The sequence below is a fragment of the Melopsittacus undulatus genome, chromosome 6 (genome assembly GCF_012275295.1).
Source record: "Melopsittacus undulatus isolate bMelUnd1 chromosome 6, bMelUnd1.mat.Z, whole genome shotgun sequence".
Classification (NCBI taxonomy): domain Eukaryota; kingdom Metazoa; phylum Chordata; class Aves; order Psittaciformes; family Psittaculidae; genus Melopsittacus; species Melopsittacus undulatus.
Window position 1 is genome coordinate 57,680,146 of NC_047532.1, and position 14,141 is coordinate 57,694,286.

Below are 14,141 nucleotides of genomic sequence, written 5' to 3' on the forward strand. Positions count from 1 at the left end.
GAAAGGATAAACATCTGCTTTTTCTCCAGCTCATCCTGCAGTTAGGGATTTAGAAGCACAAGCCCAGTACATTTTGTCTTTTTACGTGGTTTTAAATAAAAGCTTTTTAAATTAAGCTGCTTTGCCACTTCCCAATGGCAATGCTGCACTTCCTTTGTCACCTGATGAGATTTCACTTTTGTCTTACTCCTGCCTTCCTTTGCCCAGTCTCAAATCCCAGGCAGTGTCCAAACTTCAACAGTTTTTAAAACTCTCTTTCCCCAAAACAGAATGTATAGTCTTCCTCCAAACTCATCCTCCCTCATCCTGCCTACCATATGGCACTACCATCCAAGCTATGGCTCAGGCCTCCATGCAGCAGCATGCAATTAAACAATAAAATGGGAAATAGCTTTACTGCAAAGGACTGAACATAAAAAGCTGTTATCTCTGGTTTGGTTCTTGGTAAAGGACTGCTCTGAGCAGCATGACAGGTCTTCTGTCGTTGTCTAGCAGTTGTCTGGTACAGGCTGCGTGTACCACTGGTACAACCTCTGCAGCATTTTCTGAGTTGCTGCAACAGAGCACTGATAGATCACAGACCAGAGCACCAATGCCTGATACCTGTTGTTGCTGAAAAAACACTGACTGCTAAAAACCAAGGATATTTTGCTTTTGACCTTCAGGAATGGAAATCTCAGTTGGGAAGATCTAGCAGATGAGAAGTTTTGTGTGGTTTTCATATTTTATTGTGGCAGTGCATTTGGGCTTTGATTTTTATCAGCACATTTCCCCTAAAATGGGGGATGTAAGCAGTGGCTTACCACTTAGGTGGGAAAAAAAAGGGAGGGTCTGCTACAGAAGGTGACAAAATGAGCTTACCATGTGTCTCTTAATGGTCTTTGACAAAAATCAGTAGAAGACCTGTTTAGGACTGAAAGAGTATTGTCTGCATGAACATGTGGTAGAAGGACAATTTTGAGGACAATGGCTGGAATACATAAAGAGAAGCAATTTTGTTGGGTTGGTTTTGCTGTTTTGCTGTTAGTGATCTGCTAAGCTGCTTGTTGTGAAGAATCAATAAGTATAAAGTTTCTGCAGTCTGGAGATGACAAAATGACCTAGTTACTCTGTATATTATCTTCCACACAGACACTTCTAGAGACAACTACGAATCTTCTCAACCATGATCTCCACTGGTCCCTGTGTAATCTAAGAGCTTCTGTCACTAGAGGGCTTACCCCAAAGCAGGATTACTGCTGCATTTGTCTACAGCAGTACAAAAGAAGGCAAGAAACTGCTGATGAAATCATTGTTTTCAGGTAAAGTTAAGGGGGATAGGGTCACAGCTGTGATCATGTTAGTAGCCTTAAAAGACAAAAACAACTACTGGTCTTTTGACTTGAACAAGTAATCCTGTGTATTCCTGTGAGCATGTGTCCCTCCCTGCTCCCTTGCACTGTAAATGGGCTGACTAATCAAACTTATCAGAGCCAGCCTTCTTTGCATGCAGCTAGCTCTGTCTCTGCTGGAAAGAATTGCCTTACAATTCAGTGAGAGCTGTTCAGTAAGCTGTCAGTTTATCAGTCATCTCTCCCAGCAATACAGCATGTGCAATTGCAGCACCTGGGGTTCACTTGCCTGCATTTGTACATCTTGGATCTACTGCAGGTCTGACTCTGTACTCAGTTGGAATCTCTGATATTGCTGTCTGTGGCCAGGTGGCTGTTAAATAAGATCACTATTACCTTGGTGTTATGATCTGTAGCTGTATCAGCAAACAGATGTCTACCTTTGCAAGTCTAGAAATACTGCAGGAGGATGTGGAGGTATGAAGGGAGTGTATATACTGCTGAGCTGTATTTACAGATAAGCAGCCTTGTTTTCCATCGAGTATGATTTCTCTTCCACAATGTAGAGCTGTCAGGTTGTGTCACCCTGCTTTCAAGGGCCTAGCAGAGCTCTTCTCTTTTACAGCTGTGGCCACTTGTACCATTCGCTGTGTCTGCTGAGTAAAGAGTGTGGGACAGTAACTAAAGGCCTGATGAGGTGGATGTGCTACAAGTGCAACTCAAGTAACAAGGGAGGAAAACTGAGCGAGAACTTCTCAGAGCTAAAAAAAGGAAGTGGAGCACCCTTAGCACAGGTAAGGTTTGCGAGGCAGTTCCTCTTCAAGTAAACATTGAGCAGTGCTTAGAGGCTTTGTCACTTCATTGTCGTGTCTGTCTTTGCTTCCAGACAAACCCATGATCAGTAACTGTCAAACAGTATCAGCAGCTAACTAGTCACATTTATGAATGTCATTTTGTTTTGGTGTGGGGACACAGAGCTGTGAAAGTAATTGAGCTGTGTTCATCCAGAGGGTCTGGGAACTACTAACCATCCTGAAGGGAAGTTGGATGCTTGCAGCTGATTGCCCGCTAGATGCATCCACTGCTGCTTCTTGTTTGTGAGAGCCTGGGGTGTGCCACTGGGGAGAGTTCCTTTCAGACTGTTTTTAGGTGTCTTTTATATAAAACTTGTATTAAAACCTGTCACGTTGCTTGTGGCTGGATCATGGAGTCTCCATTCTATCTTCCTGACAGATACCCTGTCTCTGGATAAAAGATATGGAATTAATTTCACTCATTAAGTGCTTGCACAATGTTTTAAGAAGCTTGTGTGTAAACAAGACAGATGCAGCTGGATTTGGGTGAGGGAGGAGGTAATAAGTTTGTGTTTATTGTCAGTATTTGTGTGCAAGAATTTTTGCACCATCCCTCATGCAAAAGGAAGTCCAGTCTCAATATCTCTGCTTTTGTCTTTCCTTGTCATGGATCTGTGGATTGTAAGCAAACATGGCAGGCAGCTTGTTGAGATGTTTTAGGGGTATTGCACCATGGGGAGCTGAGCCCCTTTGCCCAGCATTCCTGCAAAGGCAGTCAGTTATGAGGGTTTGTTCCTAAATGCCTCAAGGTACTTTATGCATTTGTCACTGCACAGATGCATGCAAAGCACTTTTTTTCCACTTCTGAAACCAGAGTAATTCAATCTTGGAGTATGTTTTTATAGTAGTACTTTAGTTTTCTTTGAGCAGATTATTTCAATTTCTGCCAGATCAGTTCCGATCAAAAGATGGCTAACAGCATTAGTCAGCTTCCATCAGCTTCTGTATTAACAAAACCAGAAACTTCCTGCTTGCAGGGAGACTTGGGGGGAAAGTAATCTCTGAGGAATGTATGGAGCACAATGCAATCCTTGCAGACAAATTGTGTTAGTTTCTCATATGGTGGCAGAAAGAAAAGCTTTCCCAGGAGATTATAAAACCAACTGTTGTCCCAACAGCCTGCTTAGAAATGCTCGTCACTTTATGTACCATCCTGTTACAGTGAAATGTCGATGCTGGCTCTAAAGCTTGCCACATTCAGAAGCCCCATATTTTACCCTCTAGAGATCTACAAAGGAATGTGTGCAAATGGGTGTGACAGACCAGGTTTTACTTCAGAAGCTAAAGGCAGAATTAAGTACTAAAACTACATTCATCGTAAAAGTGCCTGACATTTTGTACCAGTGCCTTATAACTTGGTTATCACTGGGTTTCTTATGGTTTTCACTGGGTTTCTTATGGGCTGGTCAGTCAGGGAACTCCTGTGTCTCCCCTTTAATACCAGTCTGGACATACCCCAGAGCACAATAAAGTGGAAAATGCTCCAGATGACACCAGAATCACTGGAACAGGGATATTACCAGTTTATTTAACTGCTCTGTCTGTAAAAGTGAGGGGCTGGTTGGGACTGTGGCATAAAGGGAGGCATGGAGAGACTGGATGGGGAAGAAAGCAGGTTACAGCACAGATCACCTAGCACTGCCTAGAAAATGTCCATGCCAGACCATCTGAGAGTGCTGGATGCTTCCCTGCTGTCTGTCATGTGCTCTTGGCAGAAGCCCATCACTTCCTGCTGCACGCAGCCGGCCCAGCAGAGCTTGGCTCTGTCTCAGTGGAGCCTGAGCACTGCTTCAAGCCCCCCACCTCCTCCTCCTGATGTCCCAGATCCTCTCTAAGTTTGTGATATTCCTCATACATTATAATATTTAACTGTTGTACTTGCATGTGATTAAACTGTTCTGCAGTCAGATCTTTAAAAAGCTCAATATATTTAGACTTGGCAATTGAGTGTAAAATGTCTAGCTTCTCTGGGAAGTTTGTTTGCTCAACAATTGCTGCTCAGTGGTGTTCCTTAACCCTGTGGGTAACCATTCAGCTGGCCAGGCAGTGATCTGCGTTACAAAACAGGCCTTCTGGGGAAGAAGTGCTGGGAATGCCAAGTGGAGGAGATGGACACAGTGTTGCCTGGCTGCACTGGAGATGAAAGCAGAAGGGTGAGGAGGATCCTCTGGAGCACAGAACTGGGTGCTGGGGCAAGGCTGATGTCTGCTGGTATGGCAGGGTTTGGTCTTACTCAGCCTCAAATATAAGCAGAGAATAAAGCATGAAAAACAGCTAAGCCCCCATATTTTGAAATGACACTGCTCTGTGCAGAATTAAGGCCTGTTTGAAAGGTGCGTTTTCTATAGTAACCTAATGGATGCTGCAAGATACTGGAGAAAGAAGATGCAGGCAAGCAAAGGGACTGAAGGAAGGGGCTCCTTCCCCTCCCCATTCGTGTGTTCCCAATGGTCTTCAGCCTGTGTCCAAGATAGCCATGGTCGCTGTTGCCACCCTAGGTGCAGAAGGGGTTCATTCCTGTTTGTCACAGCATCTGTTCAGCCTTTTGGTGCTGCAGTTCTCTGGTGAAGGGCTTCTCTGCATTGCCTCTGAACTCTGCTGGCACTAGGCAGACCAAGAGATCTCTGTTGGTCAAGCTGTCCTTGCTTCCACAGCTGGTGTTCCTGCAAACAAGGAACAGGAAATCCCAGAGGGAAGTCACACTAACAAAGTAGTGCTTCCAGCCCTGTCTTCCCTCGACCGCGGAGAGCCAGCTCAAAAGCTTCTGAGACATTTTGTGCATAGACATGTGGGGAAGGTATTCCTTTGCAAGCACTTTGAAGACCCTGGAAGCTTAGTCTGTCTGTTGGCAAAATCTAATGTGGGTTGTTTTTTTCACACACACACACTCTCCTTCCCCGCTACTAGTAAAATCTTCTGTTTAGGCATTTATTTTCTTAGTAAGCCTTGAATTAAGAATAGATTCATACTGAGAAATGCCAGTGAGCATCTGGAGTGCATTTCATCGTACCAGTTCTGCTCTGCTGAAACAAAGACTGTCAGTTGGAATTTTGCAATGCTGTTGAGATTTATATGTGAAACGACAGCCCAACAGACAGTGTTTTCTCTGTCCCTGCTTTGCATGCATGACTTCTGTAGCAATTGCCTTGAAACTGGAGGAGGTGGAGAGATGGCACGAGGCAGCACTGAACTGTTACTGAATCTGGTGATAGCACTTATTTAAATGGAGCATTGCTGTGATGAGTGCTTGAGACATTCTGCCTCTGTGAAGCAGAATAGACTCACAGACTGATTTGGGTTGGAAGGTACCTTAAAGCTCATCCAGTTCCAACCCCTGCCACAGGCAGGGACACCTTCCACTAAAGTAGATTGCTCCAAGCCCTGTCCTGCCTGGCCTTGAACACTGCCAGGGATGGGGCAGCTGCAGCTTCTCTGGGTAGCCTGTGCCAGGGCCTCACCATCCTCATAGGGAAGAACTTCTTCCTTATATCTTATCTAAATCTACCCTTTCTCAGCATAAAGCCATTCCCCTTTGTTCTATCACTAGGGCAAAGGGGCTTTTCCTGGTTTTGCTACCAAAAGTTTGTCCTTTTTCTGTTATCCCCTAACTGTTGCTGCCTTCACAAGGGAAATTTTCTGGGTCTAAACTGATCATCTGTTATCTTTCCTGTCCTTCCTACTTGATACCATACCATAAATGAATGTTAAAAGAAATGAAAGTGTGTGTGTTTGTGGTTTTCAAATACGATTTAAAACGTGCAGGTTTTATGTTACAGTGTTTGAAGTTAACTGGGGCCTGTTAGGTGAAAGCACAGAAGCTGGGCTTCTGCCTAAATACCTAAGTGAAATAATCCTGGTATCTTAGTCACTGATCTCCAAAACTAATTTGCCTCATTTCAGTGAGCTAGTTTGTGTTTCCATTTATTCTGCTAGCCTGTATACTAGGCATCACAGAGAGGCACACAGTTTTGGCTCTTGGGCATGAGCTCTGCAGCACATACCGTGAGACCCTAAGCTGACATGCTCTGGTTATTAGTTTGAGATTGTGCCTGAGTTCTAAGGGCACTGTTGTTAGGACTTTCCAGATGAAAAATACACTTTATTTGGGAGTTTAGTCCTGTCAAGTCACACCAGGATGGACAATGAATGTGATCCATAGTTAATCCACTTTGTCAGACTCCACCTTTGAGCTCTCTTCTGCGCCTGCCACCAGTGCCCCAATCTGGGACACAGCTTTCCATCCAACCCAGAGCTTCGTGACTCACTTCCACCTGTGAGGAGTTGGTACCGTGGTGCCTCATGTACCTGGGATGTCAAATGTCCCTCTGCAGCATGTCTGTGCACTTCATATTGGGTAAGAATGAAGGTTTAGGACTAATTTTTTTGTGAGTACTTACTTTAGAGCTAGTCAAATACTACATGATCTCTCCCAATCAGAGATAGAGCCAGTTTCACTGTTTTCAGTGCAGTGGTGACCATCAGTTATAGCTTGAATCCCAGCAACAGCAAGATTTTCCAAGGACTGTATAACTTTTAAAATACCCAGGTGAGATTCCTTCCCCCCTCCCACCTTCCCCCCCACCATGGCACCAAGCCAATAATTAGCATTTTAAACAGTTACAAGATTATGCATTCTCCTCCATAGAGAATATTCCCATATCCATATTAACTGAGAAAATGCTCAGTCCTTTGGCTTTGGAGGTGGCTTTGGTGGCAGACTCCTTCTTCAACAATGCATAGGAAATCCATGTGAGGGAGGAACTAGAGACACTTTGTACTGTTGGCTTCTCATCAGCAGAACATCTGTGCTATAAGATTTCTTGTAATGTATTGGAAAAACAAGTGATTTGGTAAGAGAAAACGGAGTGTAGGAGCCTCAACTAGTGGAGGACTGGCACCACAGCTGAAATGGAAAATAAACCACACATTTAAAAAACTCATTTCAAAATCATAATTCTCCTTTAACAGCTTTTAAATAAAACTGACTGTTTTCTTGGACTTTTCATACTGGGGGGTGGGTTAGTTAAGTTTCTTGTTCAGTTGGTTTGGGTGTTTGAGGTTGGTTGGTTTGTTTTCTTTGGATTTTGGGGCTGATTTTGTTGGTGGTGGTTTGGTTTTTGGTTTAGAAAATCAGACCCCGGCCTTCCTACAGCAATCTGCAGCCTGGCAGAAGTCTCCTTTTACTGCCTACAATTCAAAGTGTTGCCCTCTAGGATTCATGAGAGGCTAACATGATGCAGAGAGAGCCGACTTTCATACTCCCTAAAGTGAAGCCCCGTGAGACTGGCTGCCCTGTGCTCCTGGGATCACCTGGAGAAGTGCTGTGTCCTGGTTAAGGGAGAAGATGGCAAAATTTCAGTGGGTAATCCTTGCTTTACTTTGCACCTCATTTTCATCATGTTTGATGAAAATTTCCTCCCTTTTATTGAAACATTTAATATCTATAAGGATCTGTAGGACAGACTCATATAAATCTGCATCAAAAGGAGTGTGACCAGCAGGTCAAGGGAGGGGATTCTCCCCTCTGCTGTGCTTTGATGAGATCCCTTCTCTCCTCCCTTCCCCCCCCACAGTCCTGCATCCAGCTCTGGGGGCAGCAACACAAGAGGGACGTGGAGCTGTTGGAGTGAGTCCAGAGGAGGCCACAGAGAGGCTGCAAGGGCTGGAGCAGCTCTGCCCTGGAGACAGGCTGAGAGAGCTGGGCTGGTTCAGCCTGGAGAAGAGAAGGCTCTGGTGAGAGCTTAGAGCAGCTTCCAGTGCCTAAAGGAGGCCACAAGAAACCTTTAGAGGGGCTTTGGACAGGAAACTGTAGGGACAGGACAAGGGGGAATGGCTTTAACCTGACAGAGGGGAGATTTACATTAGGCATTAGGCAGAAGTTCTTCCCTGTGAGAGTGCTGAGGCACTAGCACAGGGAGCCCAGAGAAGCTGTGGCTGCCCCATCCCTGGCAGTGTTCAAGGCCAGGCTGGATGGGTTTGATGAGCTTTAAGGTCCCTTCCAACCCAAACCATTCTGTGATACGATAAAATAGTAGCAGATGCTGGGCTGCTGCAGCCTGTTGATATTCCCACTAACTGCATCAGTCCCTGTTGCCAGCAGTTCTATGTAGCTTGGCACAGTGCTTGAGAGTTATGTCTCTGCTCTCCAAGGAACCAGCACAGCTCATTGCGTGTCCTCACTGTGCAATTGCAAACTTTCAGTCTGTCTTCACAGACCTGCCTTGGAGCACAGGTGGGAAAGAAAACGTGTGACTTCCCATCCGCCAGGAGAGGCTGCTTTTCCAGACCCAGCACAGACTGGAGAGGCCCAGTGACCTCTACCTGTGGTGCTGTGCTTGCTGCTGCTGCTGGAGGGGGTGATTGCTGCTCATTCCAAGCTGAGCAATAACTGAAAGGCCAAATGGTTAAGGCGACTGCAGATGACTCCTTTCTTCTGATGTTCCTCTGAAGGAGGGGAGCAAAATAAGTAGAAGCTGAAGGTTTGGTTCAGTTTGCAGTACCCAGCTGGGGGATATGAGAGGGAATTATGGCTGTTTCAGTGGTGTTTGCTGTACCTGACGGTGTCACTGGCTGTTTCGGAGGGCAGCTTTCAGAAATGCAGGAGGCAGATGAGCATCTGCCTCTTGTAAATACCTAAAATGGAAACCTGCAGTTTCCATGTCCCACCTTCTTACCTATTCCTTTACCCTCATGTGGCACAATGAAAACAGCATCCTGCATTGGTTTGTATGGGAGTTGAGCATAGACAAGCTTGGGCAGCTGCAGCTGAGCTCCCAAGGCCAGAGTTGTTTGTAAGCACGTTATAAACTTCCCTGTTAAACAGCAGTAGCAGGTTGCAGCATGGGTGTCAGGAGCTATGAAGGGAACAGATAGAAGAGGTGTCCACTTGGATTTTCTGTAAGGTTTGGGGTCATGTTATCAATAAGCTTCTGGCAGGAGGGGTCACTAATCCTTTGTACACCAAGTAGGGCTTTGTCCCTTTCCCTCCCCAGACTCATGCCATTGAGAGAACGCTGCACCTCTTGTCTTCTGTGGTTGGCTCTTTGTGGGATGCTGTGCAACAGCCTCTTATCTCACGTTTAGAAAATGAATTATTTGCCTTCATGCATGGCACTCTGTCCTCTTGGGTTCCAGCACTGAACTGAGATCAGTCTGTTGCACTTCATCTTTATGTAATGGTTAATCCATGTGCCATGCTGCCCTTGAAACCTGCTGCATTATAAATAAGAATCTCATCTGCTGGGCCATGCTGTCTGTCCAGTGAGATGTGTGTTTTGTGTTGGATTAATTAATCCTGAGCAGCGTTACTGCTCTTTTGGCTGAAGGCATCAACGGGAGTCCAAAGGAATATCCCAACAGTGCCCACTGCAGGCGTGAGCTGCTGAACAGACCAGCTAGCAGAGGGAGAATGGAGGTATGCCAGTGTGCTTCTTGGTATTTAATACAGACAGTTCTTCCTCTCTCCTTGGTCACTGCAGTATCTCATATTGCAGCATCTGTGAGTCTGTTAAAGCACAAAGAATCCTGTCCTCTCCTTTGCCTTGAGTAGGAGGTTTGCTCCTGAAGTTCAGCTAAGTTCAAGTAGAAATAAGAGACATCTGCTTTCCTGTTCTGCTGCTGTAGACACCAGAGGACAGAGCTATAGCACGGGGCCTGTGTAAGAGTGCTGCTGCTGCAGTGCTGAGGGAAGGCTTTGGCAAGGCAGTGCCAAAGAGGGCACTGCCCAGAGGGACTTGCAAGATTTCCTACCTCCAGTCAGCGTCTGTCCCGAAGCAGTGGTGCTTTATGCTGCAGTAGCTCTGCAGAGGTCTGCAGCAGGCAGCTTTTGTCCTGCAAGGGGTGTCCTGAGGTTTTGCCGAACTCCAGTAACAATTCTGTAATGTCAGTGTCATTCTAGTGACTTTGGATCAGAGCAGCTTCCTGCCGTGCTTGCTTTTTGGTTGGCTGCTCCAAGTTCTTGGGAGCACCATGAAAACAGCAAGTCCTTGTTCTGTGAAAAAGAAGCAGATTTACTTGGGTTTACGTGAATTGGCTCATTAAAGATCTGAACTGAGGCACCTTTTTGTAAGGCTACTTGAGCCATGATGGAATAGGTGTCCAGCCACAGGGGAGGAATGGCAGAAGGTGGACTTGGTATCTGTTGCCTATGGGTTTGGCTCTGTAAATGAGGGAGATGGGCATTGGTTTTACTCCTGGGAATCCCAAAACCTTCCCCAGGACTTATGGCTGCATCCACACCATGTTCTGGAGCTGCCTCCAGGGTAATGTGGTGCTCTGATGCTCTAATTGATGTAGCAGTATCTTTTGTGGAAGGTATGGCTCTAGGAGGCAGCGCTTGGATGAGTCCCTTGGTGTGACTATTAATGGTGCCTCTGCTTACAACTGCTGTATGATCTGCTTTGCTTAGGCACTAGCTGATGATGGATTTTGTAGCTGTTAAATTACAGATAATTGTAGGCTTAGGAGGGCTGTGTGGTGACTACCAGAGGGAGGTGGAATGCGTGCAAGCAAAATGTGCAATGGAGATTAGCATTATAGTGGTGAGATCTGTAAGAACTGTAAAAAACAAAGGAACCTTTCTTCTCCTTGCTGGCCCAGATCCTCAAGGGGATAAATTGCATCCCTTGGGATCTGCATCTAGCCTGAGCCCTTTCTGAAGTGTTTGCCTGGAAATGGCTCAGAGATGCTGAACCATTCGGTACTGATGTAGGCACTGAGAAGCTGGCTGGCCCCGCAGCAGCACTGGAGGCAGAAGCTGTTTTGCGGGATGAGCGAGCTGAGTAGATTCCACTAATGCCTGACTCCTGATGCTGGACTCCAGGAGCCTCCCTGTAGCTCTTGAATGAAAACATGTTTTTAGTGACACAGTTAAAAAAGGGAAAGGCCTGACAGCACTTGTTTCCATGACAACAGAAAGAATTGCCTGCGATATTTCAGCTCATCAGCCTGTAGGACAGTCTGATTGATAGTTACATATGTGTGGTAAAGAGATAGCAGAAGTGGGGAGGCCAATTACATTGCATTTTCCTTGTCCTTGAGTGCCTGTGATACCAGTAACTCTTTTATTCCCCCCTTGCTTTTTGTTGTTCTTTTCCAAGTGAGACTGACCTGCGTTTCCCTTGGGAAGTCCCTGTACAACCTGCCAGCTGCAGATACGTGACCCCCACTGTCACAGGCTCTCTGGTTTGAAGCCAATGCCATGTGTGCAGGGAATATGGACACTGATTGCTTGATTGGTGATTAGCAAATAGCTATTTACATGTATAAAGAATATCTCGGAGGGGGAAGAAGTGAGTCTGAGTAGGTGCTTCCACCATGATTGCACTTAGGACATTCCCCTCAGACCGATAAACGCCTCAAAGGCAAGATGCACGTGGCTTCAGGAGAGTTAATGGAATGATTCTGGTTTCAGAAAAGCCATTGTAGGTTCAGTGCCTCTTCCCCCAAAGCACTCCTGGGCTCACCAGCTCTGAGCCACCTCTGGGACATTCACATGCTGGAGAGGTGGGTGGCCAGGCTCTGTCCTGGCTGTGCTTTGCTTGGAGCTGAGTACGAAGGGGTGCATGTGATGGAGGATCTCTGGCAAAGCATTGTTCCCTCTTCCACCAGACCTTACCCACTGCAGACTCCAGCTTCACCCTCTTTGGGCAGGGTCACTCAGTTCTGCTGGGGACATAGGGTGCTTCTCACCATGAGGTGAGTACCTTAAAGCTGTACCTTAAACCTGGCTGGCTGTGTACCCCGGCCTTTGGGTAACTATTGAGTGTGCTTTCTAGGCTGTGTGCTGGCTCTTATGAAGAGCTGATGGTGAGCTCTTCCAGAGGAGCTTGGGAGCCAGCGTGCTGTGCCCTGCAGAGCATCATGTCACTACAGTATGCACTGACTTCCCCAGATAGGACTGGGAGTCATCTTAACTGAGCTTTGGAACGTGCTCTTTAAACATCTGGTAATGGATGAGAAGTAGAAAGCAAATGAATATGCTGCAACCCCAGAGAACACCATCCCTGGGAGAAGGGCCTGGCTGCTGGTAGGAGCCAAGGAGCTTGTTCCTGACTGGGAATGGTCCCAACTCCTGGCTTAAGCAGAACAGTGAAGCCCCCTCTGCCTTCCTGGGACCAGGAATTTAGCCATCATTGCAGTTATCACCTTCCTTGAAGGCAGTGATACGAGTTCTTCATGTTGGGCTTGATCCAGTGCCAAGGAGACTTTAAGGTAAATGCAGCTTCAGTCAGTACCCACTGGTAGGACTGCAGCATTTTGAGATAATAACCCTTGGGAAATTTATTTTGGGGAAAATATTTGAGAATGAACATTGAATGTTCCCTTAAAAATAGATCCCCAGAGACAACAGATGCCAGATTGCTGCTCATGAGGGAGGCTGTTCTCCTTGGCTTCTGTTGTAGTTTCTTGATGATGCTTTTGCTTTGGAATATGAGCAGAAACATTCAAAATAGAAACATTGTGATGTGATAAAATGGAACAAACCTACAAGAATCCATGATGCTCTGTCATCTCCCCCTGGGATATGTTAATGATGCCTTTTAAAGCAGCTTGAGGATGTATGCAGCCCTCCTTGCATTAATGCTCTTGTTGCAGGCTGTGGTCCCCCTATTTGCAATTCTGCCTTGGCACTGCTGGGTGACGCTTACCCTTGTACCCAGCAAATGCTGGCGCTGCTGGGCAGTACCATGATGTCCTTTGTGTCCAGTTCCTCAGGGGATGTGGCTGCCACTGATGCGCAGGCTGCCTTGTCCTCCTTGTCCCCTTTCCACCCTTTGTTTCCTACCTTTTAGGCTGTAACATCCTACTAAGGTTAAAAATGGGCCTTAGAAGAGATACCGTTAGTAAATACTAGTCATTGGCACAGTAACCTTCCCCATAATAGCCATGCACAGCCTGTGCCTGATCACAGTGTGTCATGACCCAGCAGGGAGGCTGAGCTGGGCTGGGGGAGACTATCAGATGACAAGAAAAGGCTGAGGGGAGCTGGTGCTGCCTGAGGAAAAGCCCAGGAGAGGCTGCCCATCTGCAGAGCCATTACTTCTCTCCCCAGCTGGCTGTGGGGGAGTTTTCCCATCCCATTTCTTTCTCTCTTTTTCTGTCTCTCCTTTTTCTTTCTTTTTTGTCTTCCTTTCCTCATAGGTAACTGAGTTCTGTTTGTCTGCCATCAGCTACAGACCCCAACAAGAAGTCATTGTGGATGTAAGCGTATCTCTGTTCTTTGAGCAAGAATAGGGTATTTTTTTCCCAGACAGTGGCTTCAAGCCAGAGGAAGATGGCTATGAAAGCCCCCTGAACAGGCTGCAGACCGGCTGCTCCAGGCTCAAGCACAGGAGCAGGGATGAATTTCTGTGTGTAGTAACTTGGCATCTCATTGTGTGTTATTTCTGTAACTTCCTCCCTCTCTTTTTATCAGGCAAGTTCAGAGTCTCTGTTGGATCCTCAGCAAATCCAAGCTTTTGACCAGCTCTGCCGACTCAATCGAGGAACCTCCAGGGTATGTACCCACCCCTCTTCTGTCAGGTTTCAACTGGGAAAGGGTATTTTGCTTGTTGTCAAGCCCGGTACTAGCACTTGTGCTACAAAGCAGCTTGGGCTCTGGCTTCTCTCTTGGGTTTCGTTTAGTGCTGTAGCACTGGCAGTTTGTTGTGACTGGAGCTGGCTGCTGCACATCCCAAGGCAGTCAGGATGCCTCTGACAGAGCTGGGGAATTCACTGGTAGTGAAGCCATGGAAATGCCTCCAGCTTCCGGGCTGGGCCTGCAAACAGTGTGAAGTTTCTTAAATCCCCTTAGATTTGCAAATAACCTGCTCTCCAGACATTGGCTCCTTCCATCACTCAGGTTCCCTCCTCCCGTCCTCCATGTTGTCCTAAGGGAAGTGCAGCTCCCTCTGTTGCGTGTTTTCCTTGTCCCTCCTGCCTGTTGTGGCTGCAGCTGTTGGTGTTTTATTTTCAG

General features: G+C 46.5%; 1 protein-coding gene across 2 annotated transcripts in view; it reads left to right on the forward strand.

Moving 5' to 3' along the window:
- Positions 1 to 14,141, forward strand: part of VPS8 (VPS8 subunit of CORVET complex) — a 77,285-nt gene that overhangs the window by 62,226 nt on the left and 918 nt on the right. For both annotated transcript variants that reach the window (XM_031043652.2, XM_005143064.2), the window contains 3 exons: positions 1,132 to 1,301; positions 1,957 to 2,125; positions 13,602 to 13,682. In XM_031043652.2, the coding sequence (XP_030899512.2) occupies positions 1,132 to 1,301; positions 1,957 to 2,125; positions 13,602 to 13,682 (420 nt within the window). The remainder of the gene's footprint in view (positions 1 to 1,131; positions 1,302 to 1,956; positions 2,126 to 13,601; positions 13,683 to 14,141) is intronic.